Raw genomic sequence first — 16133 nt, 5'->3', positions numbered from 1 at the left:
ACCAATTGGATACCGCGAAAAAGGAGTAAAAATAATCTCTCGCCAGTCAAATTACCAACACACACACACACACCCCTCCCAGGGGGACCCAGGACAGGAGCTCTGATGTCTTCAGCCTTTCCTCTGTGTCCTTAGAGGTAAAGATATCTGTCCTGCTTGCTCTCCCTCTGAGATCAGTCTCTTTCTGTGGAGACCTACCTAACACTAGGCCTCATCCACATTCTAATCTCTTTAACATCCAGCCCTCAGCTGGATCTGAAGATCTATTCTGAAATACACTGCTTTGCTCTATAGGCCTATGTTGAGGGATATGATTCGGTTTTGTTGATTAGGTGACTGATTAAGAAAAAAATAAATGCTCAGTGCATCCTCTGCTGCTTTAATTGTGTTTGTAGTTAATTTGATGTGTTCATGTTGTAAATCAAATCTATTTGAAGTGTATATGCAGATACATTGAACACTGTATATGGCTGTGTTTTTACAACATGGCTGGACATTTACACAGCTACTCCCTTTACATCTAAGCATCATGTGACACATCTTATAGACCAGTTGTGTCTGATAACAATGATCCATCACAATCGACCATTGGAAAGCCCATTTTCACTTTCCCAGCAACACCCACCCTGCTGTTTGTATTCAATGGCAACATTTTTGACTGCCGTGATGTTGGTCAGTTGACAGGCCATTTAAATAATGAACTAAAGAGTGTTTATGCCATAGTTCTTGGCAAGATGTCACTACCTATCTGAAAGCTGAATCTAAACAAAAAAAATGCATTATTTCATTTCATTAGTTATTTATGAATAAAACCTGTATGTTAATAATTATTGCAGTCCCCCAAAAATATTTTCAATAGACAAACATTTTTATTGTAACAATTTCAACATTATTTAAACATAAAGCACATATAAAAAAATTAAATAACATTATGTAAATCTGTGGTAAGAATCCGTAGTTGTGACATCACTCCAATCAGACGTACCCGATGATGTCATTGCATATGATAGGTTGTCGGCTGCCCGTCTTCATGAGAGCAGTGAACTGGTAGAAGTCTGTTCCCAGTTGGTGCAGGCCTGTGTGGGACTGGTGAAAGAAGGGTTTGCGTGGCTGGAAACCCATGGGGAAGGACATGCGTTTGGGGGCCACCGCGGCCCTGCTGACCCTGGTGCTGTCTGCTGGTCTGGCCCTCATCTCCACGCTCTTAGACATCCCTGCCAGCTTCCTCCTCATGTTGACCAGGAGGTCCTTGGCCAGACGCCGGCCTGCATGGGGCTTGAGTTCTGCTGGCTCAGGACACTCTGGCAGGTCCATCCAGTTCTTAATGAGGTCAGCAAAGCTGTTGTCCCCCAGCACCAGGGGCTGTCTGTTCCTGCTGCGGCTCAGCAGTGACGTGGCCCAGTCTTCCGGGTCGCTGCTCGCCTCAAATGATGTCCAACGCTCCAGACAAGCGTCAGAAGTGGATTTGGGCCGGATCCGGCCGGCGGGACCCACTCCCCGGTTGGTGCGGAGGCAGGCGGAGTTAGACACTCGCACGTTCCTGGTCCTCCTGAGCACCACATCCTCGTCCTGCCAGGACGCCTCAGAGTAGCCCGAGTCAAACTCCAGACTCTTGTCACTGCTGGGGGAGCCCTGCATTAGCCGCTTCTGCCCTTCCTGCTCCTCCTCCTCCATGGGGCTGGCCAGGCAGCAAGCTGAGTCGTAAGTGCTGGCCTCAGAGATGGGCCTACGGAGGCGTGTCAGGCGCTCCCGCTGCTGAGTCCTCTGCTGGCAGGCACGGGTCATAGCATAGGAGCGGCCGGAGGGATCGCTGAGAGGTCGGCTCATGTGCTTCAGGTCCTGCAGGGACCTCATGTACTGCATCTGGTCCACCAGACAGTCTTCAGAGTCCTGCAGACACAACTAGAGAGACAGGGAGATAACGGGTTAGAAACTGACAGTCTCCTCCGTTTATGTTTTGAGAACATAATAAAATATATATAAGAGTATGTTACACACTTTTACAGACACTAATTCATTTTCACTGAATGTTAAAGTTAGTCCAACCCTAGTTTGTATTAGAAATATGTCCATACACCAACTCCTGGTCCAAAAGCTAAAACAGTTTCCTGTGCTTCTACCCAGCACTGCACCAAGATTCTAACCAGCTGAGATCACCCTCTGCAGCCGTACCTCCACCACATTCCACCCAAACCTCAGAGCAGCTTTATGGAGAGGTTTCTCAACAGAGTGCTCTTGAGTTTATTAGAACATGGCTTGTGGGAACAGGATGTACAAGGAAACGCTCTCTGCCTCTTTAAGACAGAGAGGAAGTTGGACAGCCTAGAGACTGATGAATCTTAGAGGAGCTTAGAAGTGCACATCCTGTGGTACACACTAGAATTACAGGATTCCTTGGGGATTGGCCCATATTGTCTAGCAGGAATTGACATCACTGTTGTGGGATTAGACAATGGGAGTGAGAAACCCCATGTATGATTCATTTCAAAGTCATCACCAAATCATCTCAAGTCTGAATGCCACTTTTATAAATCATGTTAGTTTTGGTTATTTTACCGGTACATCACTGACCATAAAGGTTGAAAGTCTTACAAAAAATCAATATGAAAAATCAATGGCATTTCCTAAGATCACCTCAAGATGAAGGTCCAATAGCATTCAGTAACATTAAAACAGCAGCCTCAGAATGTCTTAATGACTTGGGGCTATATTCAATCGGTATCGCTGCATTAGTGTGATTGCAATTTAAAGGCAATGTTCCCGCATTAGTGGAGACTGCATTGACGGTAAACACTGCATATGTCAGAAATCACCTTTCCATTTCCTATCATTTCAGCAGTACAGATTGAATAGAAACCTAAGAATGACTTTGAATCCAGCTTGTCACATTAAGGTAAAAAGGTGAGATGGCAACACTTTAAAATCAATCCACTTCACTTAGGTATTGTAGCTAACAGAACAAAGCCTACTATATAAAAGGGACTTTTCATGTGTAAAAAAAAAGACTTTCCCTGTACAACAAAGAACATGTTCCTCAGCTGCAGAATGATGTAATTTGATACACTCTCCCTTGTTAGACAGCTCCAAGGTTTTTCCATGTTTTTTTAGCACGCTTGTTAAGCAGACAGACTCAAACAATGTGTGTTAACTCCCGACCCTCAGCTGTCTCAGGCCAGTGTGCAGTCTACAGGCACCGTGGGGAGACCAGGTCTGCAGAAATGACCCACTGGGCACAGACCTCATTTCATTGTCTAGTTATGATTTACATTTGGTTGAGTTGTCAACTAACGTGAAATCAACAACAACAAAAATGACCATGTCATTGCATTTAGATTAAAAGTTGGGTATAAAAAAAGTTATGTTGATAACTTTTTTTCAAATTCAATCAGTTTTCCATGCTGATTCAACGTCATCGCATTGCTTCCATGTCATTTCAACAAGAAAATGCAATGTTGATTCAACCGGTTTTTGCTCAGTGGGGATGCCCTGATGTTTTCACAGCTGTGGCAACTTAACCATTTGGCTGTAGAAGAAAGCTCTGTTTGACAGAGTGAGACAGGGCCACAGAGGGGCTTCAAACCCTAAAAGGTCATCCATGTGCAGAGTCCTTCACAATAGCGTGGAGGTTCGACTCACCCAGCTCAACACATAGCCTACTGTATGAGTAGCTTTAGGTAGATCAAAATAGTACCCTAAAATCAGTCTCTGGGGGGGGTCACATAGTGAACACTCCAGCCTTCCAAAGCCTTTCATTACGGTGGTGTTGTTAAACAATGGTAGAGAGCACCAGTCATTGGTTGAGCTAAGAGATGACGCCATGTCCATATCTGTGCTACAGGAAACACTCGGAAGGAAAAACACCGAGCAAAACACAGATGTCAAGGGAGTCATGTATAGTTGATCATTACATTTCTATGTCATTATTGATCGTTGACTGTTCATCAAAAACACATAAATAGCGTATTATTGAATAGCCCTATTGCAAGTAACCAGCTAAAATACATTCTGATTTCCAGATATGTGCAACTGCATCTGACAGAAATATATAAAGAATTAAGCGACAAACAAGACTATTTAATTTCTAAAACAAAAGTTTGTTTTTAAAAAAGGACTTCAAAATAAAATGGAACAAGTGTAAGAGAGCTCCCATTTATCAAACGAATTGTAGTATATAGTTAACCATTGTAGTATTTTATTTTATTTATTTTATTTTACCGTTATTTTACCAGGTAAGTTGACTGAGAACACATTCTCATTTACAGCAACGACCTGGGGAATAGTTACAGGGGAGAGGAGGGGGATGAATGAGCCAATTGTAAGCTGGGGATGATTAGACAGCCGTGATGGTATGAATGCCAGATTGGGAATTTAGCCAGGACACCGGGGTTAACACCCCTACTCTTACGATAAGTGACATGGGATCTTTAATGACCTCAGAGAGTCAGGACACCCGTTTAACGTCCCATCCGAAAGACGGTATATAGTATATAGTTAACCATTGTAGTATATAGTTAACCATTGTAGTATATAGTTAACCATTGTAGTATATAGTTAACCATTGTAGTATATAGTTTACCACTTTAGTATATCATTTACCATTGTAGTATATAATTTACCATTGTAGTATTTAGTTAACCATTGTAGTATATAGTTTACCATTTTAGTATATAATTTACCATTGTAGTATATAATTTACCATTGTAGTATATAGTTTACCATTGTAGTATATAGTTTACCATTGTAGTATATAGTTAACCATTTTAGTATATAATTTACCATTGTAGTATATAATTTACCATTGTAGTATATAGTTTACCATTGTAGTATATAGTTTACCATTGTAGTATATAGTTTACCATTGTAGTATATAGTTTACCATTGTAGTATATAGTTTACCATTGTAGTATATAGTTTACCATTGTAGTATATAGTTTACCATTGTAGTATATAGTTAACGATTGTTGTATATAGTTTACCATTGTAGTATATAGTTTACCATTGTAGTATATAGTTTACCGTTGTAGTATATAGTTTACCGTTGTAGTATATAGTTAACCGTTGTAGTATATAGTTTACCATTGTAGTATATAGTTTACCATTGTAGTATATAGTTTACCATTGTAGTATATAGTTTACCATTGTAGTATATAGTTTACCATTGTAGTATATAGTTAACCATTGTAGTATATAGTTAACCGTTGTAGTATATAGTTTACCATTGTAGTATATAGTTTACCATTGTAGTATATAGTTAACCATTGTAGTATATAGTTAACCGTTGTAGTATATAGTTTACCATTGTAGTATATAGTTTACCATTGTAGTATATAGTTTACCATTGTAGTATATAGTTAACCATTGTAGTATATAGTTAACCGTTGTAGTATATAGTTTACCATTGTAGTATATAGTTTACCATTGTAGTATATAGTTAACCATTGTAGTATATAGTTAACCATTGTAGTCAGCTGCTGACTGTCACCGGAGGGTCGTAAAGTTAAAAGCACCGATCATTTGGTTTTGTTTACCACAACACTGGGCTGCTCACCGTAATAAACTCCCCGTGCACACTGTTCTGTACAACGGTTAGAAATGCATGGGCACTTCAGTACCAGCATGTTTCTCCAACTCATATCACACCACATAAAATAGCATAGCACATGTTTTGTTGTTGTTGCAAATGTTACAAAACAAACTTACCATTGCTCTTATCGTGTCTGTCTGAATTCCAAATTGATTACTTTATCCTGCAAAAAGAGAAGGGTTCAGTCAGCATACAAAATATGGATCGCACGTTGTTCATAAATCGGCGTTTTAGTAGTTTATGATGCATTTCTCTATACCAGGCTACTTACATTGGTCAATAATTGACTCCTCTAATAGAACAATTAATCCAAAACGGTTCACAACTTCCTCAGTAAATCCGATGTCCACTCAACGCGCCTCACACAGAAGAGTGCATGTGATGTGGCTGGCAGTTTATTTTGTGAGCGCCGTCTCTTCCCCCGCAGCCAGTCAACGGCAGGCATCCCAGAATCAACCAATAGCAACGCGCCTTAAACACGACCCCAGACCTAAACACCGTGTCAATGCATCACACTTCTCCCTCACCTGAGAATATATCATTTATTATCTGCGGAAATAAAACAATTACCAGGGCTACACTGTTGATATCTTAGTCATGTGTCAGTCATGGTGGAGACGACGTTGTTCAGAATTTGTCTCACACTAGGCAAGTAGACATCAATCTTCTTTCTGACCCCCGTCACACATCAGAACACTTTGGACACGGTGGCGCGTGCAGCCACACAGACGCACACAATCGGGGAGAGGGTTTATAACGAATATATCCTAATCATCACAATTCACAGATGTACACCTATACTATATATTTGGTTTGATGCTTTGCCACTACAATAGGCTATTATCATGTACCTACAGACAGTGTTGGATTTAGCCTTAGACCGAGGCGCGCGGAGATGAGTGGCGGAGACCGAGGCGCGCGTGGACAACAGTGGATGCATCAATTCAAGCTATAAGTGTAGGCCTAATGACAATCGCAGAATGGCATTAGAATACACGTAGGTGTTTTATAACAGATGTCTCTTTCCATCCATTAAATTGCGGGTGCACAGTGCACTGTTGGAGTTTGTATGCTGAAATTATTTTGTGAGTGAAGAATGTGCGCGGGTAGCCTACAGAAGCGCCTTTGTTAAATGACTGTTTGACAATCAGATGGAAACATCATGACTGGTTGGGTTTCTGCCACATTAAAAGGCATTGGCGGCGTGTCCATAAGGCTAAGCTTCCCCTAAAGTAAATTTAATTACATTGCCTAAAATGTATTGCCTAATTAGCTTACTCCTGTTTATACAGAAATAAATACAATCACTCAAAATAGGCTACTACACCAGAAAGCATGATTTGGCCACAGAGAATCATTATCTTCTTTTTAAGGCAGTGGATTGTTTTAAATCGCGTTGCCTACAGTTGGAAGCGCGCCCTGTAAATACTAAATAGAAAGTGCTGGACTGTTTTGGACTGTTTTGTTCCGGAACCTATTTGACCGGATCCGGTACCTCCCTTTGCATGAAAAATAATGTACAGTTTTTGCAAATGAAAAATTATAATAAAAGCGATCAAAGTTCATTCGAGTTGCCTCTTAGTTCATTCTCCCGCCACCACAAAAAAAACGTAATGTGAAAAATAGATTTTCAGCCCGGGCCTAGTATTCAAAGAGTTCATTTGGGTTGGTGTCAACCTGTTTGTGATCAACACGTGGTCCTGGTTGTGTGCGAAGCGCGCCAGTGTGTCTCACATAACTAGAATAAGATTCACTTTCTATGATCTCCCCCCTCTACTCTGATAGACATGAGCCTGCAACTCTCATTTGTTCAGCGTTGCACTTCATTTATTTCCTTATAGATTCATAGCCACGCGAAGCTTCTGATCGAACTTCAGCACCCATAATACATTTAAATACATTTCCCAATGTTATATAATTACTGCTGTCTTCAGAAATAAATTAAATCATTCCGAATATCATTCCGAATAAATCATTCCGAATAGCCTACTACACCATGAGAAAGCCTATAATTCAGCGACCTCAGATTCTGTTTGTCAGTGTCAAAGTAGCCTGCCATTTCGAACATTTGTGCGGTATTAAACAATAAGTCTCCAGTTAAATAAAATGACGTAGAATTGCATGAAATGCTTTTAAAAAAGGCAAACATTTTCCCCATGTGTGCAACTTCTATAAGGTACTTTACTGCTCTGTCTGGAAAGCAAATGACTATTGATGTAAAGAGATGACAATGAAACAACTCCAGTCTGTCTTTTAGTTATCAACATTGTTAACTTAATTGAGCGAACAGTAACCCATCTTATTGGCACCCCGCGGAGAACATGTTTTTGGACAATAATTTCCTTTGCCAGGTTAGATGGATGTCATATTGTATTTGTGATTCCCCTTTTCGTAGGCCGATTATATAGATCAGATAACATCGTTTTTATTTATCTCTTTGTCAGTGCCATCAGAGTAGGCTACTCTGTCATGTTTGTAGTAGGCATATTTTTTTGTAAAAAAAATGCGTGCGCCCACTTGTGTGTCCTTTACCGATAAGAAATTACATCTACTTTCACCCCTGCCAATGTGAAATGTTTAGTATTTATTGATGCTTTGTTGAAGAACCTACCTATTTTATGCATCAATTGTATTTCACTATAGAGGAGTAATAAGAAATCCCCTTATTTCTAACATAGTGAAACGTCTCACCTGGTGAGTTGTACACCACCTTGTGGATTTATCTGGTAGTCTATGGAACTGCATACAGCATGAACCCTCAAACTACCCCCATCCCCTTTCCACTCTCTGAATTACCTGAGTGAATGATTGCCTTGGCTGTTAGGGGGAGTCTATTGTTGTGCCAATGACTACAACATTCATGGTATTCTTCACTTAATGGCAGTTTTACAATTCAAATGCTGGAGCTGGACTGTTACATTGTCCCCCAATCACTTTATTAGAAAGAGCAAGACTGTACATGTCCTCCTGTAGGCTACATTCACTCACCATCACAATGTGTATAGATAGCTCCCTACTTTAGGCAGATCATATACATAGCTGCACATTAGAATGTACAAGGTCCCCCCCATCATCCTCCTTTGTCAGTTTCTCAAGTATAGGATTACTGTATGTGTATGGGGGATGAAGTGTTGTTTGGACGGTCGGTACAGTCCAATTTACATTTATGTACAATAGGATGTGCAATTTGTACCTTAAGGGGTGTGCTACTTACCTTTAAGACCCCAATAAAATGTTATTAGCTGTTAAATGTCATTTTTACAGTGGAATATGTAGAAAAGTATATTACCCTAAAGACAGGCCAGGAGGATGGAAACTGACTTTATTTAAATTAAAACTTTATTTAAATTAAACAATAGTAGGACATTTAAACCATTTTAATATTTACCAAAAGACTATCATTGTTAATTTCTGTGCCATTATTGTGATCTATATTTTACCACTTCATCAGTCATGGGAATAGTATGGGAGTAGAAATAGCCCTAATTCACACTATGGAGAAAGCAAGTCTCTACAAGTAACAGGTATGAACAGATATCAAGGCACAAACATATTGCAAAAGACATGGATTGAAACAGAAAAAAAGGAAAGAAAGACAAATAATGTTAGGAAAGCACATCTATATTAAATATTGGTTAAAAATCTTTTATCCTCAAAATTGATACTTTTTTCTTAACTTTTTGTCATTATTTTCTAAAGGAATGTTACATTGTTTGTGAGAATTACAGAAATACAGCTATGATCATCTATGGACAGTCATGCAGAACGACAAGCGATATTATACAGCGAAGAATGTTGGCATCACGGTTGGGGTCAATTTTATTTCAATTCCAGTCAATTCAGGAAGTGACTGGAATTGAAATTCCAATTCTCTTCAATGCTATTCAATGAAGAAAATTTGAAATTGGAATTTGGTTTCCATTCTGAATTGAATGGAATTAAAATGAAAGTGATCCCAACCCCTGTTGGCATTATGTAAACATTATCCCCCAAAAATTCCTCACAATTTATGTTCTCTCTCCATGCTTGTTTCCCTGTAAAAAATAAGCTTAATGCAATTTAAAGTTTCATAAAATGCAGACATCTGTTAAAGTAAAGTGAATGCATTTCTAACCTCTGATAATAGTTATAAACAATAAAGATACAAGCGAAAAATTAAAAATCTGAGATCAAATTTAGACTTGCCAGATATCAATAAAAAAAGAGACACCTATCAAATTAAATATCTAACATACAAAGAAAATAAACAAAAACACAAAAACCACAAGCGGGAGAGGAGGACATGGCGGTTGAGAATCAGTGATTGTTGGAATAATTCTGCAAGGCTTTTCCCCCAACATCTCAGTCTGTTATGTTTGTTTCCATATAGAAAAGTGCCAGTACAGTGTGTCTGTGACGGTGGGGTGTCTGCCCACTCTCTCTCTCTCTATCCCCCAGGCAGCAGGCTCTCTGGGCTGTACTCCTGGAGGACATAGGTAGGAAAAGTCAGCTACCCCAGACATATGGCTGAGCAGATGTTAATTACAGATGAGATGTGCAGTTTGTGTATTTTTACAGGTAAGACATGCATGGATTTTTAAAATGTGTCACATCTATGCTGTAGTGCCAAGTCAACCTAACCACCAGAAAACAAATCACACCTCATGTATGCCTGGATTTTAACCTTTATTTAAAGCTTTTTCAGAAAACTGTCCCCTTTTATTTTTTGGCAGATCTTCAGACAATTGCATTCTCTATCCTTAAAATACAGGATCAAATCTTGCTATGTCACAAAATTGAGCAGAACACAGGGCGCTAGTTAATTACCATATTGACTATTAAATCATTTTAACATGGCCATTTAGTGACCAAAAGAGACATCACTAACATTGGATTAGCTGTTTGGTTTTCCATAATCTTTGTGCTCACCTTAGCTCCTCCTCTGGCCCACCTCCTCTGGCCCTGCCTCTAAAAGAGACCACAGTCCTTCAGGTTGTTCTTAATGATGACGTCGGTGACGGCGTCGAAGACAAACTGGACGTTCTTGGTGTCAGTGGCGCAGGTGAAGTGGGTGTAGATCTCCTTGGTGTCCTTCTTCTTGTTCAGGTCCTCAAACTTTGTCTGGATGTAACTGGCTGCCTCATCATATTTGTTGGCTCCTGAGTAGCGAGAGGTTAAAATGGTAAACAAAAAAACAAACAGTATAACATATAATGTGTGGCTGGACATTACAATGTAAGGTTTGATTCCTTGATAAACTACTATTAATCAATTCTAAGTTGACATCTCTTGGAAATCGTCACTGGCAAGCTCAATATCCAAATCAAATCAAATTGTATTTGTCAAATGCGTCGAAAACAACAGGTGTAGACCTTACCGTGAAATGCTTACTTACAAGCCCTTAACTCTACTTCTTGAACTGCATTGTTGGTTAAGGAAATATTTACTAAATACACGAAAGTAAAAAATAAAATAAAAAGTTACATAATACAATAACAAAAACGAGACTATATACAGGGTGTACCGGTACCAAGTCAATGTGCAGGGGTACAGGGTACAGGTTAGTCGGGGGGGGTGTCAATGTAAATAGTCCGGGTGGCCATTTGATTAACTGTTCAGCAGTCTTATGGCTTATGGGTAGAAGCTGTTAAGGAGCCTTTTGGATTTGGCAATCCGGTACCGTTTGCCATGCGATAGCAGAGAGAACAGTCTATGACTTGGGTGACTGGAGTTTTTGATAATTTTTTGGTGCTTCCTCTGACACCGCCTAGTATATAAGTCCTGGATGGCAGGAAGCTTGGCTCCAGTGATGTACTGGGCTGTACGCACTACCCTCTGTACTGCCCTATGGCCGGATGCCGAGCAGTTGCCATACCAGGCGGTGATGCAACCGGCCAGGATGCTCTCAATGGTGCAGCTGTAAAACCTTTTGAGGATCTGGGAACCCGTGTCAAATCTTTTCAGTCTACTGAGGGGGCAAAGGCGTTGTCATGCCCTCTTCACGACTTTCTTGGTGTGTTTGGAGCATGATAGTTTGTTGGTGATGTGGACACCAAGGAACTTGAAACTCTCGACTCGCTCCACTACAGACCCATCAATGTGAATGGCCCTCCTTTTTCTGTATTCCACAATCATCGCCTTTGTCTTGCTTACGTTGAGGGAGAGGTTGTTGTCCTGGCACCACACTGCCAGGTCTCTGACCTCCTCCCTATAGGCTGTCTCATCACTGTCGGTGATCAGGCCTACCACTATAGTCGTCAGCAAACTTAATGATGGTGTTGGAGTCGTGCATGGCCACGCAGTTGTGGGTGAACAGGGAGTACAGGAGGGGACTAAGCACGGACCTGAGGGGTCCCCGTGTTGAGGATCAGCTTGGCAGCCAGTAAGGAAGTCCAGGATCCAGTTGCAGAGGGAGGTGTTTAGTCCCAGGGTCCTTAGCTTAGTGATGAGCTTTGTGGGCACTATGGTGGTGAACGCTGAGCTGTAGTCAATGAACAGCATTCTCATATAGGTGTTCCTTTTGTCCAAGTGAGAAAGGGCAGTGTGGGGTGCGATTGATATTGCGTCTTCTGTGGATCTGTTGGGGTAGTATGCAAATTGGAGTGGGTCTAGGTTTTCTGGGATGAGGGTGTTGATGTGAGCCATGACCAGCCTTTCAAAGCACTTCATGGCTACCGACATTAGTGCTACGGGTAGGTAGTCATTTAGGCAGGTTACCTTCGCTTTCGTGGGCACAGGGATTATGGTGGTCTGCTTGAAACATTTAGGTATTACAGACTCGGTCAGGGATAGGTTGAAAATGTCGGTGAAGACACTTGGCAGTTGGTCCGCGCATGCTCTGAGTACACGTCCTGGTAATCCATCTGGCCCCGCGGCTTTGTGAATGTTGACCTGTTTAAAGGTCTTGCTCACAACAGCTACGGAGAGCATGATCACACAGTCGTCCAGAACAGCTGGTGCTCTCATGCATGCTTCAGTGTAGCTTGCCTCGAAGCGAGCATTAAATGCCTTTAGCCCGTATGCTAGGCTCGTGTCACTGGGCAGCTCGTGGCTGGGTTTCCCTTTGTAGTCCGTAATAGTTTTCAAGCCCTGCCACATCTGACGAGCATCAGAGCCGGTGTAGTAGGATTCAATCTTAGTCCTGTATTGATGCTTTGCCTGTTTGATGGTTCATCTGAGGGCATAGCAGGATTTCTTATAAGCGTCCGGATTAGTGTCCAGCTCCTTGAAAGCGGCAGCTCAAGCCTTTAGCTCGGTGTGGATGTTGCCTGTAATCCATGGCTTCTGGTTGGGATATGTACGTACAGTCCCTGTGGGGACAATGTCGTCAATGCACTTATTGATGAAACCGGTGACTGAGGTGGTATAGTCCTCAATGCCATTGGCTGAATCCTGGAACATATTCCAGTCTGTGCTAGCAAAACAGCCCTGTAGCGTAGCATCCGCGTCATCTGACCACTTCCGTATTGAGTGAGTTACTGGTACTTCCTGCTTTAGTTTTTGGTTGTAAGCAGGAATCAGGAGGATAGAATTTTGGTCAGATTTTCCAAATGGAGGGCGAGAGAGAGATTTTGTATGCATCTCTGTGTGTTGAGTAAAAGTAGTCGAGTTTTTTCCCCCCTCTGTTTGCACATGTGACATGCTGGTAGAAATGAGGTAAAAGGGATTTAAGTTTTCCTGCAATAAAGTCCCCGGCCACTAGGAGCGCTGCTTCTGGAGGAGCATTTTCATGTTTGCTTATGGCCTTATACAGCTCGCTGAGTGCGGTCTTAGTGCCAGCATCGGTTTGTGGTGGTAAATAGACAGCTACGAATAAGATAGATGAAAACTCTCTTGGTAGATAGTGTGGTCTACTGCTTATCATGAGGTACTCTACCTCAGGCAAGTAATACCTTGAGACTTCCTTAATATTAGACATCGTGCACCAGCTGTTATTGACAAATAGACACACACCACCACCCCTCGTCCTACCGGACGTAGCAGTTCTGTCCTGCCGATGCACTGGAAAACCCAGCCAACTGTATATTATCCATGTCGTCTTTCAGCCACGACTCAGTGAAACATAAGATATTACAGTTTTTAAATGTCCCATCGGTAGGATAGTCTCGAACGGAGCTCATCCAGTATTCTCCCATACTCTCCCAGGCTCCCAGGGATTGCAAGTTGGCCAATAGAACGGATGGTAGATGCGGGTTACCCACTCGCTGACGAATTCTCACAAGGCACCCCAAACTCTGCCCCCAACATTATGCCACTGTTTCAATTTGCTGCTGCCAGAGCTACTACTGCTGCTGAAATAGCTATAGCCTCAACAATCACAACTACACTATTTCTCTGTCGGACTGTACTACAACCTGCTGTACGTTACAGTCCTATAGACACATTGGAAGGCTTCTCTACCTGTGTACTCGGGGTAGCAGATAGCCAGGGGGCTGCGTGTAATCTTCTCCTCAAACAGATCCTTCTTGTTGAGGAAGAGGATGATGGAGGTCTCTGTGAACCACTTATTGTTGCATATGGAATCAAACAGCTTCATGCTCTCATGCATCCGGTTCTGGTAGACAGATAGATGGGGAGAAATACTGGGTCACGTACAATTATTTACAGTTGAAGTCGGAAGTTTACATATACCTTAGCCAAATACATTTAAGTGTTTCACAACTCCTGACATTTAATCCTAGTAAAAATTCCCTGTCTTTGGTCAGTTAGGATCACCACTATTTTAAGAATGTGAAATGTCAGAATAATAGTAGAGAGAATGATTTATTTCAGCTTTTATTTCTATCATCACATTCCCAGTGGGTCAGAAGTTTACATACACTCAAATAGTATTTGGTAGCATTTCCTTTAAATTGTTTAACTTGGGACAAACGTTTCGGGTAGCCTTCCACAAGCTTCTCACAATAAGTTGGGTGAATTTTGGCCCATTCCTCCTGACAGAGCTGGTGTAACTGAGTCAGGTTTGTAGGCCTCCTTGCTCGCACACGCCTTTTCAGTTCTGCCCACAAACGTTCTATAGGATTAAGGTCAGGGCATTGTGATGGCCCCTACCTTGACTTTGTTGTCCTTAAGGCATTTTGCCACAACTTTGGAAGTATGCTTGGGGTCATTGTCCATTTGCAAGACCCATTTGCGACCAAGCTTTAACTTCCTGACTGATGTCTTGAGATGTTGCTTCAATATATCCACATAATTTTCTTCCCTCATGATGCCATCTATTTTGTGAAGTGCACCAGTCCCTCCTGCAGCAAGCACCCCCACAACATGATGCTGCCACCCCCGTGCTTCATGGTTGGGATGGTGTTCTTCGGCTTGCAAGCCTCCCCCTTTTTCGCACTAAAGTACGTTCATCTCTAAGAGACAGAATGCGTCTCCTTCCTGAGCGGTATGACGGCTGCGTGGTCCCATGGTGTTTATACTTGCGTACTATTGTTTGTACAGATGAACGTAGTACCTTCAGGCGTTTGGAAATTGCTCCCAAGGATGAACCAGACTTGTAGAGGTCTACAATTTCTTTCTGAGGTCTTGGCTGATTTCTTTTGATTTCCCCATGATGTCAAGCAAAGAGGCACTGAGTTTGAAGGTAGGCCTTGAAATACATCCACAGGTACACCTCCAATTGACTCAAATTATGTAAATTAAACTATCAGAAGCTTCTAAAGCCATGACATCATTTTCTGGAATTTCCCAAGCTGTTTAAAGGCACAGTCACCTTAGTGTATGTAAACTTCTGACCCACTGGAATTGTGATACAGTGGATTATAAGTGAAATAATCTGTCTGTAAACAATTGTTGGAACAATTACTTGTGTCATGCACAAAGTAGATGTTCTAACCGACTTGCCAAAACTATAGTTTGTTAACAAGAAATTTGTGGAGGGCTGAAAAACGAGTTTTAATGACTCCAACCTAAGTATATGTAAACTTCCGACTTCAACTGTATATATACACTAGATGACTGATAAGGAGCATTGTGTTGAAGCCACTGTGCCTCCATCTTGGCACTCCCCCACAAGAGTAAAACAAATATTTAGGAAGCTATAGAAAGCATTTACATAAATTTTTGCCACATGTATTCTATTACAGACACCTTAACACATACTTTTAATTTATATTATGTGATCTAAACATACAAACAAAAACATCTATAGCATTTTCCTTAAAGTATTTTGATTACAAATATTTACTGTCTACACTACAACAATAAAATACCTAAATCTTGTAATTTTGTCCTTGAAACATTTAATTCAAATACTGTAGAATTCCATTCATTCCTAAATTGCCTGGCTGGGCTGATGAGAGTGGATTGCGCAGTCAGATGGAACAGAGTAAATAGGCATTTTAACATCATAGATTTAGCCGGTGGTAACTTGTGGAATAGACACTGGCTGGAATGTGATTTTAACCAATCAGCATTCAGGATTAGACCCACCCATTGTATAAATACATCCCATAGGGCAGCACACAATTTGCCAAGAGTGGTCCGGGTTAGGGGAGGGTTTGGCCGGGGTAGGCCTTCATTGTAAAATAATAATTTGTTCTTAACTGACTTGCCTAGTTAAATAAAGGTT

The 16133-nt window shown here is 41.2% G+C and overlaps 2 protein-coding genes across 3 annotated transcripts in view; both read right to left on the bottom strand.

Annotated features, from left to right (window-relative positions):
* Window positions 1-847: 847 nt before the first annotated feature.
* LOC115207455 (PAK4-inhibitor inka2-like) lies at window positions 848-5959 on the bottom strand. The gene is made up of 3 exons (XM_029774527.1): window positions 5856-5959; window positions 5701-5747; window positions 848-1902 (listed from the first exon to the last, which is right to left on the bottom strand). The coding sequence occupies exons 2-3, from the start codon at window positions 5701-5703 to the stop codon at window positions 976-978; spliced, it is 930 nt and encodes a 309-aa protein (XP_029630387.1). The 5' UTR covers window positions 5704-5747; window positions 5856-5959; the 3' UTR covers window positions 848-975.
* Window positions 5960-8887: 2928 nt separating this feature from the next.
* Window positions 8888-16133, bottom strand: part of gnai2b (guanine nucleotide binding protein (G protein), alpha inhibiting activity polypeptide 2b) — a 92574-nt gene continuing 85328 nt past the window's right edge. For both annotated transcript variants that reach the window (XM_029774525.1, XM_029774526.1), the window contains 3 exons: window positions 13964-14117; window positions 10493-10722; window positions 8888-10046 (listed from right to left, as the gene is read on the bottom strand). In XM_029774525.1, the coding sequence (XP_029630385.1) occupies window positions 10532-10722; window positions 13964-14117 (345 nt within the window). In that variant the 3' untranslated portion in view covers window positions 8888-10046; window positions 10493-10531. The remainder of the gene's footprint in view (window positions 10047-10492; window positions 10723-13963; window positions 14118-16133) is intronic.

The sequence above is a fragment of the Salmo trutta genome, chromosome 14, assembly GCF_901001165.1.
Source record: "Salmo trutta chromosome 14, fSalTru1.1, whole genome shotgun sequence".
NCBI lineage: Eukaryota > Metazoa > Chordata > Actinopteri > Salmoniformes > Salmonidae > Salmo > Salmo trutta.
The sequence above is the reverse complement of the archived record's forward strand: the minus strand, read 5'-3'. Positions and strand labels throughout refer to the sequence as shown.